Raw genomic sequence first — 18427 nt, 5'->3', positions numbered from 1 at the left:
CATAAAACAATAATTATAATGATGATTGTTATTTTAGTAAACAGGGACTAGGAGCCTGGTCCTCAGGGCGACAGGGAAACGCATGTCTACACCTACAGGGAGAGACCTGGAGGTCCAGCTTCCAGGGTCAGGTACTCTGAGTCCAGATCTCTATTCTTGGGCTTTGTCACCCTGCCGGAGTCCAAGCAAGACTTCATCTCCTGCCTCGGCTCCCCTTCCACTTTTTTTTTTTTTTTTTTTTTTTTTTTTTTTTGAGACAGAGTCTCTATAGGTAGCCCTGACTAGACTAGAACTAACTATGTAGACCAAGTTGGGCACCAGTCCCCCGAAATCACAGTTGGCCCGCCACTGCCTCCTGGGCTCTGCCTACTTCTCCAACTCTCCAAACACCGCCCCATCTCTCCAAACGGATGGGGCAATTCAGACGGCCCCCGCCCTGACCCCACCCCTTCACGCCCCCCTCCCAGACGCTTCCATTTCCAGGCCCTGACCTAAGACCACACCCCACCTGTGTTCCCCGCCCAACTAAACCTTACCTCTCCGTCCCAACACCTGTCAGAACTCCCTTTCTGGTCCTTTCACCCTGGGGAACCCCACCTATCATAGTCCATAGGACTCAGACCCTGCTGTTGGGATGTCCCTAAGCCCGGTTCTCTTAAGCCCCTCCCTTCAACAACCTTCTTGGCTCCGCCTTAGCCACGCTTTTCATCAAACAGACCACGCCCCTTAAATTTTGCACGTCCGACCCCGTCCCTCATCTCCCGGTTCACCGAGAGGCTAGGCTCCGCCCCTCTGCGGCAGGTAGAGCTCCAGACTCAAGGTCTCTCCCAGCAGGGCCTCCCCCAGGCCCAACCCTCTTCCCCAGCACTCCCGGGGGAGGCGCCCAAGGCCGACGTGCAGTAAAAAACACTTTCTCCCAAGTTTTTGCGCATTTTCCACGTCCTATCTGATACCTGCACTCACCACCCCAGGACTCCGGAAGGCCTACTGCTGCCTCTCTTTCTCCATCCCAGGCCTGCGCCATGGGCCGCTCGTACGGAGGCCGGGTACTGGCCGCGATGACCCTTCTGGGCATCCCGGCCGCGGTGCTGGTCGCGCTGGCTGCGCAGCTGCTGTTCCAGCTCCAGGCAGGGCGCGCGGAGCTGCGGGGCATACGCACCGACGGGCTGCACCCGGAGCTGGACCCCGATGCCGGGCTACCCGAAGCTGCGGCTGGGGCATTGCTGCCGCTGGCGACGGCGCTGGCCGCGTTGGCACAGGTCCTCGGGCTTGGCTGCTTGCTGCTCGCCGCGCTCTGCGGTCACCTGGGCGCGGAGTTGGCACGCGGGCCGGGGCCGGGCAGGTAGGATACCACCGCTTCTATCTGCAGAGGAGAAAGACTCTGAGAGCGCGCCGGTTTCTCTGAGTGATACTAACTGGGCCTCAGCGCGCCCTCCTGTTCCCTGCGACAGTGCTTCGGATGCATGGGGGAGCACGTCAGTCATCGGACTGCACCCCAACCTCGCGGCTCCCCGCTCTGAAGCAGGGTTCAGGAAAGGCAGGACTGCCAGTTGTAGATCCTCAGCAAGCCACAGCCTGGCCCGCGGTCGGTCGCCTGCTCAAGGTTCTGACCTCGGTAGCGCAGGTGTAGGCGACTCTACCTGGAACAGTGGGGATGCGACAAAGTGCTCTCCTAGAGTCAACCACACTCTTGTCCCAACTTTGACCCTCTACTGTGCAGGGAGACCTGGGCTGGTGGAGAATGGGTAGATTCAAACAAATGGGTGGTGGGTGTGTAGATGGATGGGGGTGGGGTTCGTGGGGTGATTTTGGTGAATGGCTGGTTAGGTAGGTAGGCAGCTGGGGGGTTGAGTCTCTAGACTTTGGTTCCTGGTGTCACTGGGTCACTATCCCCCTTCTTGTCACCCCTCTTCCCCAGGTCGGACTGGTTTCTGTATGACTGCCGCCTCCTCAGGCACTCAGCGCTTGGCCTGTTCTGCTGTGGGGTCTCCGTCTATTTAGCAGGTGTGTGTGTGTGGTGGGGGTGGGAGAGGGGCAGGGGATCTGGGGCAGGGTGCACACAGGTCTCTGAACGATTCAGGCGGTTGTTCCAGCACCCTCTCTTGAATAGTCTCTATGCCTCAGTTTCCCCATCAATTGAAGAGTGATGATTAGATCATCTTATGTACAAGAGTCGATGCTTAGAGTGAACAGAATTTTCGGTTAATGCTCACTGTGATCATTATTACTGTTTATCTTGTAGGCTGACCTTGAACGTGTGGTCTTGTTTTAACCTCCCAAACCTTGGGAGGAGAGGTATATGTAGTGTGTGTGTGTTTGTGTGTGCGTGCGTGTGTGTGTGTGTGTGTGTGTGCACGCGCGCGTGCGCATGTATAATGCCCACGGCGTTCAGAGGCCAGATTCCTCCGAAGCTGCAGCAGCAGGCAGTGGAGAATTCCTAAGGTGCTAGGAACCAATCCCAGGCCCTCTGCCAGAGCAGCCAGTGCATTTAACTTTCGGAGAGCTCAGCCCTCAAGCCATCTTGTTTTGGTTTTTGCTTTTGCTTATTTAATTTTTTAGATAAGCTCTCATGTAGCCCAGGATGGTTTCAAACATTCTATGTAACCTAGGATGAGCCTGAGCTCCTGGTCCTCTTGCCTCCACAGCACTGCAATGCCAGGCACCGCTCCATCCAGTTTATTGTGTGCTAAGGCTGGACCCCAGCCCTCCTGCATGCTAGACAAGTGCTCTACCCATGAGCCACAGCCCTGGCCCTGGGAGGGCGTGGCTTTGATTTCACCACACTGTGGCTGGAACCTGGGATCTAGGACACACAGACAAGTACTGACCCACTGAGCTGTGCCTCAGTCAGAGAGCTGGACAGATGGAGAGCGGGACAGATGGAGAGGACTTTCTGCTCTTCTGAGGGACGAGTTTGGTTCCCATCACCAGGCCAGGCTGCTCACAGCCACCTGGGGTCCAGGAGATCTGACACCTGCTGGTCTCCATGGGTACCTGTACTTACACACCTGCATATACCAACCTACACGTACTCACCTGTGTGCACACACCTGAACACTCACCTGCGCTTACACACATTCACATGTGCACACATATGCAAACATGCACACGGGGATAAAAATAAATCTTTAAAATACGAAGGTCATTTTTAAGGCTGGCTCACTGACATTAATACAGTTCCCCGGACCCACACTTCTGGAGAATCTGTCCCCAAGGTGCCCTCTGACCTCTACATGGGCACCATGGCATGTTGCACACATTCATCAGGTAAATGCGATAAAAATGCAAAAGAGTAGAGAAGTAAAATCCCATCCATCCTCTCTAGGCTGTGTGGTTTCGGAGTGTCCTCTACTCAGATGTGTATGGGTGTTTTGTCTGAATGGCTGTCTGCATCATGCCTGAGGCCTGAGCTCAGAAAAGCCAGTAACTGGAGTTACGGGTGCTTGTGAACCACTGTGCAGTGCTGGGAACCGAACCCGAGTCCTCTGAATTGCTGAGCCGTGTGTTGAGTCATTTTTGCTGGGTTTTTGTTTGCTTTTGAGATGGGTTTTACCATACAGCCCTGGCTGTCCTGGAACTCACTCTGTAGACCAGGGTGGTCTCAGACTCACAGAGGTCTGCCTGCCTCAGACTCCACGGTGCTGGGATGAAAGGTGTGGGCCACCATGCCTTGCTGGTTTCCTTGTTTGGAAACAGGTGATGGTGATGAAGCTTGAATAGAGGCATCCGTATGTTCTGGTCCAGGGTCCTCTGCTGTTACTCTGCGCTTGAAGGCATCTCCTCCCAAGGCTGGGCAAGCAGACCTTTGTAGAATGAGTAAGTGAGCCATTCCTTCCTCAGCGCTGGCCATTTATGCCCTGCTGCTGTTCGAGATCGAGGCGGGCGCAGCAGCCGCATCCATCCTGGGCTCCGGCGCCCTCATCCTGGTGGCGATAATGACCCACACCCTGTTCCGGGCTGTTCAGGCCACTCGTCGGGGTCTCCGGGAGCTGCCCCCACCATCCTCTGAAGATGAGCCAGCCCGGTCTTCAGAAGACTCCAAAGCTGGTTGTAGAGCTCAGCCCCAGCAGGGTACCCATTGCCAGATCTTTTATAACCCCTCCCAAGAGCCTGGGGACCCCCCTGGGTCCATGGCCACTTGTATCACATCTGCAGTCTTGGAGAGAGCCAGTGAGAGCAGTCTGCTTGCCTCTCACCTGCCCCAGACATTGCGTAGCATGGGCCCCTGGGATGGGGTCACTTATGAGATGCATGGCATGCTGGGCCACAGGCCACCGGACATGGGAAAGGATGCCACGCTGGTATGAGCTGGGAACCAGGGGCGAGACAACAGACAAGACGACACAGAGATAGGTCCAACTCAGCTACTGCAGACATGGGCCTTCCTCTTCATTTATGGAATCCTTGGTTTATGTCAAAGTTACCCAATGACACAAAACAGCTGCCAGTGCTCCGTGCTAAAGAGATAAGCAAAGGCCAGGCATGGGAGGTTTCCTAGAGGCATTTAAGACCTTGCAACATTGTGCCTGCATCTCATTTGGCAGACACTGTCAAATAACTAAACCTTAGTGCGGGGGGAGGCTAAGGAATGGAACCCACGGGGTCTTTTATAGGTGTGGGGGAAGGGGGTCGGCTTGTGTTCTGATGCTCAATGGTTCTCTATCCGTTCTACAGATGAGGAAACGGAGACCCCAGTAGGGGCTGTGACTCACCAAGGGTCCCATTTCTGAGCATCAGAGCCTGGACATGCACCCAGGTCTTGTGACCCCCACTCTCATGATCCTGGAAGAAGGCTCAAGTCCTAGACTTCAATTCTCTGGTGTTCTCTGGGAAAATGCGGACATTTGAACCTTAAATGTAGAACTCAGAGCAGCCTAAGGCCAGGGGCATTCAGGGATGGCTGGGGTTTAGCTGTGAGTCCAAGACTGAATGTGTCTCCTTGCTATATCTCTGTTTCCTTATCTGCAAAATGCAGACAGGGGAAGAGACACAGGAAGATACACACAGTAAGCCCTCACTTCATATTAGCCATGTATCCTAGTTGTATTGTTGCTGTGACTATATGTTTGACAAGACACTTAAGGAAGCAAAGGGCTAGCTCTGGCTCATAGCTCCAGGCTGAACCCCACTCCTGGAATCATTTGTCTTTGTCAATTATTTCTGTTGCAGAGATAAAACACCCTGACCACAGTCACTTAAGGGAGCAAGGACTTATTCTGTCTTGCACTTCAAGGGTGTGGTTCATCATGGCAGGGAGGGAGCAGTAGACATCGGGTCATGTGACCTCCCCAGTCAAGAAGCGGGGAGAGAGAGAGAGGAAACCCACCTCAGGTCCCCGTAGTCCATGGGCTGGTGCTGCCCATATTTAAGATAGGCCATCCCATCTCACTGAAGTCAGTCTGGAAACTGCACCGGACATGCCCAGAGATGGTCTCCAAGGTGACTCTAGATCTGTTTGGGTTGATAATCAGTATTAACTTGCTGTTGTTGGCACATGTGTGGAATCAGGAGACTGTCTCCTTTGGGAATGGAAGGGGCACACTGACCACAGAGATCTCCACCCCTCTCCCAACTTGCACCACTGCAGGAATAAACTCAGATAGTGGCTTCATTTCATTGGTTTTGTTTTTAAGACAGGGTCTCATGTAGCCCAACTGTCTTTGAACATTCTGTATAGCTGAGGATGGCTTGGACTCCTGTTGCTGTTGCCTCCCCTCCCCTCCCCCTATGCCCCAAGATCTTTGTAATTGCTGTACCCTGAGCCCTCACCAGCCTCTCCTTCCTCTGGTCCCCTCTTCTCTTGAGACCTTGAATTGAGTCCTGGGATTCCCCAAGGCTCTGTCAAGAGACTCTGAGAGCTGTCAGAAAGAAAACACAAAACCCATCCTCCCTGTGGGCACCAAACTAGGACCAGAACTGGGAGCCAAGAAGGCTTTATCTCAGCCTCCATCTTGGGGCCGTCCGGGCCCAGGCCAGGCTGGAGCCAAACTGACAGGCAAAAGACAGTTGATCTGGGTGTGGCAGTATGTGGCTCCCTCCTCCAATAGCCATGACTGAGATTCATATTCTCTCTCTCTCTCTCTTTCTCTCTCTCTCTCCTCTCTCTCTCTCTCTCTCTCTCTCTCTCTCTCTCTCTCTCTCTCTCTCTCTCTCTGTCTTGCTCGCTCTGCTCTGCTCTGTTTTATGAGGCCTTATGTAGCTCAGACTGCACTGGAACTGGCTATGAAGCTGAAGATAACTTGAAATTCTGATCCTTTTGCCTCTACCTCTGGGTGCTGGTGCCCACCATGTCTGGCTAAGTCACTCTCCGTGGTCTCTCCACATAGGCTCACCTCACAGACCCATCAGGGAGAGTCTGCAGCTAGTTGGCTGAGGAAGGAGGATCTCTGCAAGTTCTAGTCCAGTCTAGGCTACATAGTGAGACTCTGCCTGAATAAACAAAGTGGCCTGTGCTGGCCAGGCATGGTAGTACAGATTTATAATCCCAGGAGCAGGAGGATTGCTGTGTGTCCACAGACTGGGCAGTATAAATTACCATCCAGCCCTTGAGAGTTGAGGAAATATCAGGCAGGGATTCACAGTTCGGTACATAGTAAGTTTGAGGGTAGCCTAGGCTACATGAGACTCAAACAGAAAAAAAAAAAAGTGATGTAGCGCCTCTGGCTACATGAAACAGGGACAGGGGGCATCTTATTATTAAGATGGGGAAACAGGACAGTTAAAGCACTACTTACTGTGGGCGTGCAGTGGGCTGCAGGTTCCCCTACATACTTGAGGGGGTTGGACATGTATTCTGTAGGGACCCCTGGCTGTAGCCATGAAGAGCTGTGTCCCAGGCAGGCCCTGTGGGACACCAGCACCAGCCTAGAGCCCCCCCCCCAGCCCCCAGAATTTAAGTTTTGGCAAACATCATGGTGTGTGGCTCGGGACAGACTGGTTCCTCCTGACTCAAGGGCAAGCACAGGTCACAGGAGGCCTCCGGTTACCTGGCAAGTGCTCTGAAAAGTGATCCCGGGTGGTTTTGGGGCAGCCGGAAGGTGACCAGGGAGAACAAATGCTTTTTGCTTGGGAGTGAGATCAGATTTGGTGGCTGGCGCCACAGCAGCCTGGGGCAGGCCCTAGCAGATCAGGTAGGGGCAAGCAGGTCCCAGGTGTCCAGGTGGCTCAGTGGCACCTGAGTGTCCTTGTCGACTGACATCGAAGCTTAGCTAGGCTCCTCTGGCATCCTCTTGACCTAGTCTTGGCCAGGCCTGTGTGCACCTGCCGCTGTGACTACCAAGAGGCTCCTCCAGATGACTGTCCCTCACAGAACAGAGTGGAGAGGGCGCTCACCTGAGCACCCTCCCTCCCGCGCTTCTTCCCTAATCCCACAGCTGTGGTCTGGAGGCAAGTGGGGCACCCCAGCCATGGTCTGCGGCCATGGGGGCCAGCCCCATCAGTTACCACTTCTCAGTGTTGTGGCTCTGTTGGGGTCCTCCACACCTGTTACCATGAGGCCATGCTCTGTAAGTCCAGGGAACTTACTGGATCCCCAAGGTGGACTTTGCTGGAATGTTTTGTTGTTGGTGTCTGAGCTGAGGGAATCCTTCAAACACCTGCTGGAACTCTAGGCAATCCACCTGGCTCAGCCTCATCAGCAGGGTAGCATAGCACCCTGCTGCAATATCTGCATGTTTGGCAGCTGTGAGTACTGAAGAAAAAATGCATCTGTACCCCAAATCTTCCAGCAGGCTTGCAGACCTCCCTGTGAGCTAGACAGGGCTGTCTGTCACTTTGTGAGCATGCGTCCTCTGTGGGGGACACAGGACTGGCTTTCCCACTTTTTTTATTTTTTTAAGATTTATTTATTTATTATATATAAGTACACTGTAGCTGTCTTCAGATACACCAGAAGAGGGCATCAGATCTCTTTACAGATGGTTGTGAGCCACCATGTGGTTGCTGGGGATTGAACTCAGGACCTCTGGAAGAGCAGTCAGTGCTCTTAACCGCTGAGCCATCTCTCCAGCCCCCACTTTTTTTATTTTTAAAATTATTTTATTTACTTGCTTATTTTTTGAGACAATGTCTTTCTACAAAGCTCTGGGAGGTCCTGGAAATATGTAGATCAGGTTGTCTTTAACACAGAGAACTATGTAGACCAGGCTATCCTTTAACTCACAGATCCACCTGTTCTGACTCATAAGAGCTGGGATTTAAGGTGTACATCACTACACCCAGCCTGTCTTTTTTTTTTTTTTTTTTTTTTTTTTTTGAGGCAGGCTCTCATATAGCACAGGCTAGCCTACTGTAGTCTAGGAGGAGGACATTGCACTTCTGATCCTTTTGCTTCTGTCTTGTCTCCCAAGTGTGTGTACCTTTGCACTCTGCCCACCAGTTTGCTGTCGCCAGCCCTCCATCCTGCCCTCTGCAGTTCTAAAGCACAAAGACTGCAAAGGCCTCCATTATCAGATAAAACCTGAGGGTTTATTCCCAAAGGTGCCTTGAGTGGGCAGAGGTGTGGCTACAAACACTGGAAAACATTGGGCCCTGCGGGTGCCTGCAGGCTGAGGTCCCCCCCACCACCACCCTTAGCCTGCTCTTCACAGTCAGGCTACCTCAGGAGTCTGTTAATCTTGAAATCCAACAGAGAAGCACCAAACACAGTCTTTATTCAGAAAGAGAGAAACAAAGGCAGATGGAAGGGGTGAGAACAGACGTGGGCTGGAGGGATGGCTCCGCCATCACGGCCATCTGCTGTCCTCCCAGGGCACCCACACCCATGGTACTCAGCCACCTGTAACACCAGCTCCAGACCCATGCCTTCTTCTGGCCCTCATATATACACATGCACAGATATACACATTAAAAAAATTAATTCCAGGGGCTGGAGAGATGGCTCAGGGTTTAAGAGCACTGACTGCTCTTCCAGAGGTCCTGAGTTCAATCCCCAGCAACCACATGGTGGCTCACGACCATCTGTAATGTGATCTGATGCCCTCTTCTGGTTTCTGAAGACAGCTACAGTGTACTTATATATAATAAATAATAAATCTTAAAAAAAATTAATTCCATGCCAGACAATGGTGGCACACACTTTTTTTAAGCTTTCTTCTTTTTTAAAGATTTATTTATTATATATGAGTACACCATAGCTATCTTCAGACACACTAGAAGAGGGCATCGGATCTCTTTACAGATGGTTGTGAGCCACCATGTGGTTGCTGGGAATTGAACTCAGGACTTCTGGAAAAGCAGTCAGTACTCTTCTTAACCACTGAGCCATCTTTCCAGTCTGGCACACGTGTTTAATCCCAGCACTCAGGAGGCAGAGCAGGCAGAGTTCTAGGAGTTTCAGGCCAGCCTGGCGAACAAATCAAGTTGCAGGACAACCAGGACCACACAGAGAAATCTTCTCTTGGAAAAAACAAACAAACAAAAAAAAATGCAATTCAAATAAAGCTCTAGGTAAGACGCAAGAGTGCACCGTCCTAGCCCCTCAGCATAGGGGATGTGTCTTACATCAGGGTTTACAGACGTTCCTGCAGACAGCATGCATGCACGTCACTCATGGCTCACCCATCTTGAAAAGTCTACAGTTTGGATTTTAAGTATTGTCAGTCTCCAGAGCTTATATACAAAGTGAGGATCCTTCTTTCTGAAGATGAACTCCTCGTGTAAGTTAAGATGTCTCTAAAGGGGACTGGTGACATGGCTCAGCAGGGAAAGGTGCTTGCAGCCAAGCCTAGCAGTCTGAGTTCAAACCCCAGGGCCCACATGGTGGACATGTTGTATGGACTCTTCTGGGGAGATGTTCCCCAGTTAGGGAACCACCCTCAGACCAAAGTACCAATACCAACTTGGTGAACCACTGAATTTTACTGAGGTTACTTCCAGGAGTAGAAACGACTCCAAGACACCTATATCTCCAAAAGATACAATCGCCCAGCAGGGTGACAGCTCATAGAGCTGGGGGCCTGGAGCTCACTGTACAGTGGCTGACAGCAGCTCTCAGTGGTGTTTACTGCTTATACATGCTTGGGGAGACAGGATCTGATACATCTAGTCAGTTTTAGGGACTTCCTGAGTCATCCCTTCCCACAAATAAATAAAAGTTATTAAGTTCATGATCATCCTGGAAAAGCTACATGAAACCAATTTCCAGAAAACTCCAAAATTTAAAAATTTAAACAAACAAACAAGGCTGAGGCCACAGGTCAGCTGGCCACTGCACACTTGGCTGTCCCAGCTCGCAGAGCTTAGCTTCCACACCCGGCACCACGTAAACCAAGTGTGGCAGAGCATGTCTGCAACCCCGGGAGAACCAGGGCTTTAAGATCACCCTAGGCTATGCAGTGGGTTGTCAGCCAGCCTGGGCTACCCAAGACCCTGTCTCGTAAATAACATATGGGCCTTACAGAGAAAATGAGTTCAGTCCTCAGTTCCCGTGTCAGGGGATTCACCTGGGGCTCCAGCTCCAGGAAATTCAATGTGGTCTTCTGCCCTCCAAGAGCACCAACATGCTCGCATGCATGCACACATGTAAAACTCAAAATACATTTAAAAGGAAGAAACAAAAGACTCCACACAGTAGGTTCCAGGTAGTGTTTACTGCTGGTGCATATGTGGCTGCTAGACTCAGACTTCTGAGAGAAGGTCACTGCTCTGCCCAGGCCGCCCCTGCACCACCAGGCAAGAGACCCCTTGTGCAAGTAGCCGGGCTGAGAGGCTGGGGCTGATCAGCAGTGTCTGTGAGGCAGGTGGCGCCAGGTGACACCTGTGGCTGGGCTATGAGACACTGGGGGGCAGGCGTGCAGCTGCGGTCTTCTCCACCACGAAGCCATAGTTATACTGGGGAGCAGAGGTGGGGGGCTAAATGAGGGCCTGGGGCCAGGGGGGAGGGGCGTTGGGAAGGACTGAGGAGTGGGGGCAGACCAGGGCACAGGGTAGGCCCCAGCACCTTGCACAGCCCTGCACCTACCTCCTTCTCAATGTCTGCCAGTGATTTAATCGTCAGGTCCCCAAAGGCAGACAAGTTCTAAGGGACAGAATGAGAGTGAGCGGCCTGAGTCCCACTGAACTGTGGTGTGTGCACATGTGCCATGTATACGCGCACACTCGCGTGCACACACACACACACACACACACACACTCACCAAGGTCTGTCTATGATACCACAGAGCACTCCCAGGAGTTGGTCCCTCTTGCTATGTGGGACCCAGGGACTGAAATTAGGTCAGGCTTGGTGGCGAGTGCCTTAACTGGCTGGACCACCTCTTCAAGCATGCCCCAGTTTCCCCGATGGGTCTCATGTGGCCTCAAACTCATGGGAGTACTGGGATGTCCTGTGAGCACCATCATGCTTGTCCCCAGTGCTCCCAGTTTTTAGGACTGGCCCCACAGACACTAGCCCAAGACTCTTACCCCACCTCCCACATCCTACTCCAAGACTCCTTGGCCTCTGTCCATCTCCCGATCGCATCATGCCCATGTCCATATGCCCAGTCATAGGGAAGCAGGAATGTTGCAGCCCCTTCAGCAGTGGCCCAGATCCCCTTACACTGAGGACTCACCAAGGGTCCGCAGCTCTTGCCCTCAAATCTCGGGTGCAGGGTAAAGGGAACCCCATCCATGGCTGCAATGAAAGAACCCAGGGAGGCTGAGGGGGAAGAACCCAGAACCTGTGGCCTCCTGGTGTGACCCTGACCACCCAGGTAGCACAGGCTGATCTTCATTAGAGCTGCTCTGACTGCTTGTAACTGATCCTGAAATCAGGCCTGCTGGCTGTGGTCCCTTCCCTCCTGCTGACTTCCAACCACTGTTAGTCATTTTTCCTTAATGTCACGTGGCCCAACAAGTCCACAGAGTGTGGAGAGCTCCCTGAAGGGGACCTGGCTATGGAGCTGTGGGCTCGTCAGCCCTGCAGATGAGATTTCCTGGCACTGAGGCTGCTTCTGGGTGCCATACTCCTGGAACTCACCCATGAGCTGCAAACCCAAACCCGAGATCCCTGAAGTGACTCTCACAGCCCTGGTCTGTTGGTGGTGACCAGTCAGAGCCAGTCGTGTTAATGCCATGCACGAAAAGCATCACACAACACATCCTGGATTCTGCCCAGAGCACTGCAGAGCGTGAGGTCCCGGTCGCCCCCTCTCCACAGCCACCGAGGGGGGAAAATACGGTTTGGGGCCTAGAGAGACAGCTCAGCAGTTAAGAGCACCAGCTGCTCTTACAGAGGTCCTGGCTTCAGGTCCCACCACCCATGTGGCAACTCACAACCCTTTCAACCCCAGTTCCAGGGGATCCAACACCCACTTCTGGCCTCCCAGGGCAATGTACAGACACATTTGCAGGCAAAACACCCACATGTATAAATAAAAATAAAGCTTAAAATCTAAATGCTTGGTAGGACAGGCCAAGGAGAGGTTGCATCTAGCTCTTGTCTTCCCCGGCCATGGTCCTGGGAGCATCTCCAGAGACCTCCCACTGCAGGTTTACTTTCTTCACTCGGGGCTCACCTGAAATGCCATAGAGACTGGATGCCTCATAGATGGAGTCGTTCCTCCTTAGGGTGGAAGCCCGAGAGCCCAGTCTGGACAGTGTCCGCTCTGGGTGGCTACCTTTGCTGGGAAGCAGGGGACAGTGATGTCAGTCAGGCCTGAAGTCTTCCTCCTGGCCCATCTGTCCGTGGGGGAGCCTGGGCCTCACCTGGGCTCTTTGGGTTGGTCCAGTGAGAGGCCTCGCATGTCCTGGCTGAGTGTGCCGGGCTTGGGCACCAGCTTTGGGGCTTTGGATTTCTTGCACCAGATGGCAAAGCCACCAATGTCCCTGGAGTAAGGGGAGGAGAGGAGGGCATCGGTGCCCTGCGCAGCCTCTCCGGGTGGCCACCGTGTGGGGGTAATTTTCTCTCAGCAGCTCATCCTCATGCCGATCAGCATACTGACCACAGGGCCCATGCGATGCCATCCCCACATTCAGAGATGTGGGTAAAATCAGGACGCAATGTGGCAGGGACAGGAGCTAGAACAGGATGCTGTACCTACCCCACTCGCAGATACCCAGGCACGGTCTTGGTTTTCCCACTGAGCTTCACGTCACTCACTACCACGTCTGCCGTCCCCAGGGGCATCAGCTTCACACACATGCGCTTCTTCTTGGACACAGAGGTCCCTGGGAGTGGGGGCAGAGAGTGAGTGGGGAGTGGATGGACGGGAAGATGCTCACCAGTACTGTTAGGGACCACACCAGGGAGCTGGCTAAATCATGAATGGTAGACTTGTAGGGGAGATCACTTTTGGGAATCAGTGAAACAGGTTGACTTTTGACATAAATATTCAAGGGGGACTATGGAGTCAACAGCGGCGAATCTGTTTTAGCACCCCAGCCTCACTTTCCCTGGTTCGATACCCCAAGGTGTCACAGAACCCCTCTTTAAAAGAAAAAAAAAATTCAACCTAAGGTGTGCTCTATGAGGACACCAGGGCTATTTTCTATTATGTGTATTTGTGTTTGTGAGACAGCTCATGTAGCCCAGGCTGACCTCAAAAACACTATGTAGCCGAGAAGGACCCTAAATGCGCAACACTGTTTCAACCTCTGGAGTCTGTTGGTGTGGTGCTGAGGGTGGAACCGGGCTTTGTGCACACGGTGAGAACTCTGCTACCTCAACTAATGCTCGGCCCTGGCTTTCTTTGACAGAATCGTACCCTGTAGTGGATGCTGCCCTGGAGTTCACCCCATAGCCCAAAATAACTTTGAATTGGAAACAATCCTCCTGCCTCAGACTCTTAGGTGCTAGGATGAAGAACAGCAGCCCCCACACCGTGCAGATTATAAGGGACTGGTCATGATGGCCCATGAATCCTGGAGGAGAGGACTGAAGCTCCAGGCCAGCTGGGGCTACACACTGAGACCCTGTCCCCCCCAAACCAATTAAATGCTAAGTCAAGAGACAGCTGCAAAAGGATAGAATTTGTGGAAGCCTCCTCTGTCTGCACACTGACCTGACCCTCTGCACGGCAGCCTGCCAGCCGTCACTAAAGACACCGAGAGAACCAAGCACCATCGGGGAGGCGGGCAGCTGGGTCAGGCAGGGGAGAAGGGAGAGGGAAGGCTGAGCTATGCAGAGAGCAGGGAAAGCCAGCTCCAGGTGGACTCGCTGTGCAAGAGCCTGGAAAGGAAAAGAGAATGGCCAGGAGGACTCGCTCCGCCACAGAAGCAGGGGGCAAGCAGTGGTGACCAGTGTCAGTGAGGAAGACGGGTGGGTATGCCAGAGACATCTGGGGTTGTTGTTTGTTTAGGGGCAGGATTTCATGTAGCCCAGGCTAGTGACAGGTGTGTCCCACTAAGCTTAATTCTTAGGAAAAGCCGAGGCAAGGTCTCATTCTGTAGCCCAGGCTGGACACTAAATCAGAGCCATCCTCCTGCCTCAGCCTGAGTACTAAGACAGGTATGTATCAACTATTTAATTTTGGAGTAGTGGTTGAGACAAGGCCTCACTCTGTAGCCCAGGCTGGCCCTGAACTCCCCACCATCTTTCTGCTTCAGCTTGCATTTACAGGTTGTACCTCCCTGCCCAGCTAGGTCCAATTCCAGACAGATACCAGCCCGCCCTTCCCTGTGTTTGTCACTCTCCCGTGCCCGCGGATCTTACTGGCATCCTGAGGGTCGTTGACTGTAGAGAAGCCTGGTGGCAGGGGCCCCTTGTCCATCACGATCTGCATGTCCACTACCACATTGTCCTGAGGGTTCTGGGAGCACGAGAGAGGGTAGGTGGAAGGGGGCAGTCAGCAGGGAGGGGAAAGGTTAACAGTACGAGCAGGAAGGGTCGGAAAGAGTTGGGCGAGGGGTGGGGCAGGCTAACGCTCAGGCCGCCGGTGCTCACCTCTGGGATACCCAGTGTGCTCAGGCACAGGAAGTAGCCGGCCTTCTGCGCGAAGCCTCGGCCGAAGCTGGCCGTCGCGCCCTCCACGGTACAGGTGATCTGCGGGTCGCACAGGTCAGCGGGCTTCGTCCCCTTCCTGGCCCATCCCCGCAGCCCTTGAACGCCCCTACTCACCGCGCTGAAACCCGGCGGCGGCGGCGCCGAGGCGGACGACCAAACCAGGGCGGCAAGCGGCGTTGAATCCGTCCCGGGATCCATCCTCCCTGGGAGTTCAAAAGGCAGCTAACGCCCTCGGAGGGTCCGGAACCTCGGACTACAACTCCCAGAAAACTTTCGAAAGTGGGACGCAAGCAGCTAGTGCGCATGCGTATGGACTCTGACCAGTCCAAAGTAACCGTGGAGACCCGCCCTCTGGACGCTAGAGAGACGTTTGCGGAAAAAGGATTAGAATCCCCGCCTCTAAATCACTACCCAGTACGCAGAGGGGGCGGTCAGCTTCCGGATGGGACTCCACTCCCCAGAATGCCGCGCGGCACTACCCTCCGACTCCAACCTTAGCATGGAAACTTAACTGGTCTGGAGTCAGGTAGCTATAGCCTGTCATTTCAAGGACTCCAAGAGGCACATACCAGATGGTGATAAAAAGCATACGAGATAGTTACTGACAACCATTCTAATTAAGTCAGTTAAGACTACAGGAGTCCTTTAATAATAGCCACACGTAGAGTAGCCTAAGCTCAGGAATACAGGGTTTTTTAAAGCAAAACACTTAAGAACCACAGTTGTATCAGTGTCAGGGTCTTGTCGTAACCTTGTAACATTTGTTTTTCTTTGCAGAGATTGGCAGTATTTTCCAGACACAAGACAATTATTTATGATTTACGCTTCCTCTAGTTATTTTAGTTTTAGGTCTTAGCTTGCACAAACATTGTGGTTAATACATCTGGACATGGACTGTTGCCAAGACAGTTGGGGCTATTAATAGGTGGGAGACTGAGAGTGTCTAAGCAGGCACAGAACAGAACAAGATGGTGATACCTTAGTCACTTCAATAGCCATGAGTTCGAGGTTTACCTGCCCTACAAGATACCCTGCTTTAAACAAACAGACAACAAACAAACAAATCCCCAATGAAACAAACAAAAACACTTTAATTATTGATGAAAAAGGAAACAAACCAAAAAGCAAAAATAGAGGAGAAAGAAGAAGTTTGAAATACTTTCAGTTCTAGGATTTTGGCAAAGGAAATCACCGTGGCTCTGCAGCTGTTGACTTAACGAATAATATAGACTTGAAAGCCAGTTCACAAGCCAGCTGTGGGTTTTTGTTGTTGTTTTGGTTATTTTTGATTGTTTTGTTTTGTTTTTGAGGCAGGGTCTCTCAGGGAATCCTGGATATCCTAGGACTCAGTATGTAGACGAGGCTATCCCACAATTCAGAGGTCTGTAAACTTTTTTTTTTTTTTTTTTTTTTTTTTTTTTTTTTAGAGTAAGGGACCCTCTTCTGTGGGCCTGCAGCTGGAATGAGGAGCTTCACATATGCTAGGCAAACACCCCCTCCAGGTTCTGACCCTCATCCTAGCATATATTTTCATTCATGTATTTGTTACTATTTTAAACATTTTGCTTTATTGATTCTTTGTGAATTTCACATCATGCACCCCAATCCTGGGGTTCTGCGTTTTGTCCCAACCCACAGTTAGGCTGTGGAAATGTCGCTTGGGCAGATGGAACACAGAGCCTCTAGACTGCATTTATCCTGCACCACTGTCATGTGCTGGGCTTAAGGGAAACGACAATAGACCGCTCTGGGAGCGGGAGACTGCAGCCTAGGATGTGGGAGGCTGAAGCTGGGGTTCCCTGACTCCCAGACTGGAAACCGAATGGAATTGTGAATGAAGGGGCCCTTGGGGAGGCCTGGCCAGAGGTTCTCACATTCCTGGACATCCAGGCGCAATTGGAAGTCATGGAGCAGAGAATGGAGGGCCGCGGGGCCCATGGGCCTGTGATGAAGAGCACAGCTCATTGGCTAAAGTCCTCAGTTTAGAGGCGGTTGTCTGGGAGCACAGGAGCCTTCTGTGGGAGACTTAGCGGGCTGCAGCTCTGTACACAAAGGCCTTCTCCATGCTTCCCACGGAGGTTCTTGATCAGAGTAGACAGTCCTTGGTTCCAAACTGTTTATTATTGACTATTCATTGTAGAAAATGGGAACCACCTCCTCAGGGTGGACCTGAGATTAAATACCTTCCGCGGGGAGGAATGTTTGGGAAGGGAAGCTTACTGGTTAAACCCTTGGGGCCTCTAGATACTCCATAAGCATGGAGAACTCTGTTCTGAAGAACACAGGTCATGTTTCCTATGTGGGAAGTGTGGCACATGTTCCAGGCCAGGAATCTGGTAGGGAGCTGGGAACTGCCTGCCATCTCAGGTGGGTGCCTGGGTGCTGGGGACTCAGAACCTGCTCAACCTTCCCAAGTTTTCCTGGCACAGTCCCAGTCCCACAAATCCCACTCGTCTCCCCATCTCTTCATATCGGCCCTTGCAACCTTTGCACTAAAAGAAAATAAAGACGAAAAGCAAACAAACATCTCCTTGTGGAAGCTGCCGTGTGACACAGTGTGTCTGTCACACAGCACACCCTTTTGTCCACACTTCTTTGCTTTTAGCGTTCACCGCAATGAGTCATTGGTTGGTTCGAGGCTCCTGGCATGTATACTTATCAATACTGGATCCTCACCAGGACTTCTCAGATGTCCTGTTGTTGCCCTGTGACGTGGAGATCCTGCAGCACTGGATCTGTCCATCCAGGGGGTAGCTGCTGGTGTGGGCCAACTCAAAGCCCTGGGTCTGGGCCTGGGAAGTATCTGAGCTGGTCAGCCTGCCAGCTCTCCTGCACCCTCACCACCAGGGTGAGCGCTCCAGCACTGCCCCTGCCTGGCCCATCCAAAGCTGCAGCTGATGAGGGGACAGGGCCAGCTGTCCTGTGCTCACACCCTCAGGAGCCAGCTCATTATCACCCCAGCTACCAAGGCCAGCTCTACTGTGTTGTTGTAAAAATAAAAAAAATAGAACAGTCTTTTATCCCTCTCTATATCCGGCACTGCGATGCCCCAAGATATCTGCTGGATATCTTAATTCTCAGTCAGCAAAGCTTCTCACTCACTTTGCTCCATCCCATATCACACTGCCGAAGGCCTCTCTCTGAGCTGTCAGCAATCTCCCTACCTATCCAGTTCCCAAGGGCAGGTTTCCATGCCAGAAACACACATCCCAATTCTGTGGTGGCCCAGTGTCTCTAGCTACCGCACACTCCCTTACACTTAAATCGCTACATGAAAGAACACACAACACAATAACCTTTGATCCAATTGATAAGATATAATTGCCCAATACACATCCATCCCTTAAAAACATTTGTGGGGTTGGGGATTTAGCTCAGCGGTAGAGCGCTTGCCTAGCGAGCGCAAGGCCCTGGGTTCGGTCCCCAGCTCCGAAAAAAAGAAAAAAGAAAAAAGAAAAAAAACATTTGTAATAACCTGTAAAGTACAGCATGGAATCTTAACAT

General features: G+C 52.3%; 2 protein-coding genes across 7 annotated transcripts; one reads left to right on the top strand and one right to left on the bottom strand.

Moving 5' to 3' along the window:
- Window positions 1-763: 763 nt before the first annotated feature.
- On the top strand, window positions 764-13938 carry Tmem221 (transmembrane protein 221). Of its 5 annotated transcripts, none has more exons than XM_087587282.1 (4): window positions 764-1342; window positions 1919-2004; window positions 3745-3816; window positions 4675-5611. In XM_087587282.1, exons 1-4 carry the CDS (start codon window positions 1023-1025, stop codon window positions 4728-4730), a joined length of 534 nt encoding a protein of 177 aa, XP_087443408.1. In that variant the 5' UTR covers window positions 764-1022; the 3' UTR covers window positions 4731-5611.
- Window positions 10570-15173, bottom strand: Mvb12a (multivesicular body subunit 12A). Of its 2 annotated transcripts, none has more exons than XM_087587717.1 (9): window positions 15038-15173; window positions 14864-14962; window positions 13983-14729; window positions 13023-13149; window positions 12688-12807; window positions 12498-12604; window positions 11553-11614; window positions 10961-11017; window positions 10570-10830 (listed from the first exon to the last, which is right to left on the bottom strand). In XM_087587717.1, exons 4-9 carry the CDS (start codon window positions 13121-13123, stop codon window positions 10768-10770), a joined length of 510 nt encoding a protein of 169 aa, XP_087443843.1. In that variant the 5' UTR covers window positions 13124-13149; window positions 13983-14729; window positions 14864-14962; window positions 15038-15173; the 3' UTR covers window positions 10570-10767. The 2 variants fall into 2 exon arrangements, with proteins under 2 accessions (XP_087443843.1, NP_955407.1); NM_199375.1 differs by having other exon boundaries at window positions 10571-10830; window positions 14633-14729; window positions 15038-15167.
- Between the last annotated feature and the right edge of the window lie 3254 nt (window positions 15174-18427).

This window comes from Rattus norvegicus, chromosome 16 (genome assembly GCF_021556685.1).
Source record: "Rattus norvegicus strain SHRSP/BbbUtx chromosome 16, alternate assembly SHRSP_T2T, whole genome shotgun sequence".
Lineage (NCBI taxonomy): Eukaryota > Metazoa > Chordata > Mammalia > Rodentia > Muridae > Rattus > Rattus norvegicus.
The sequence above is the reverse complement of the archived record's forward strand: the minus strand, read 5'-3'. Positions and strand labels throughout refer to the sequence as shown.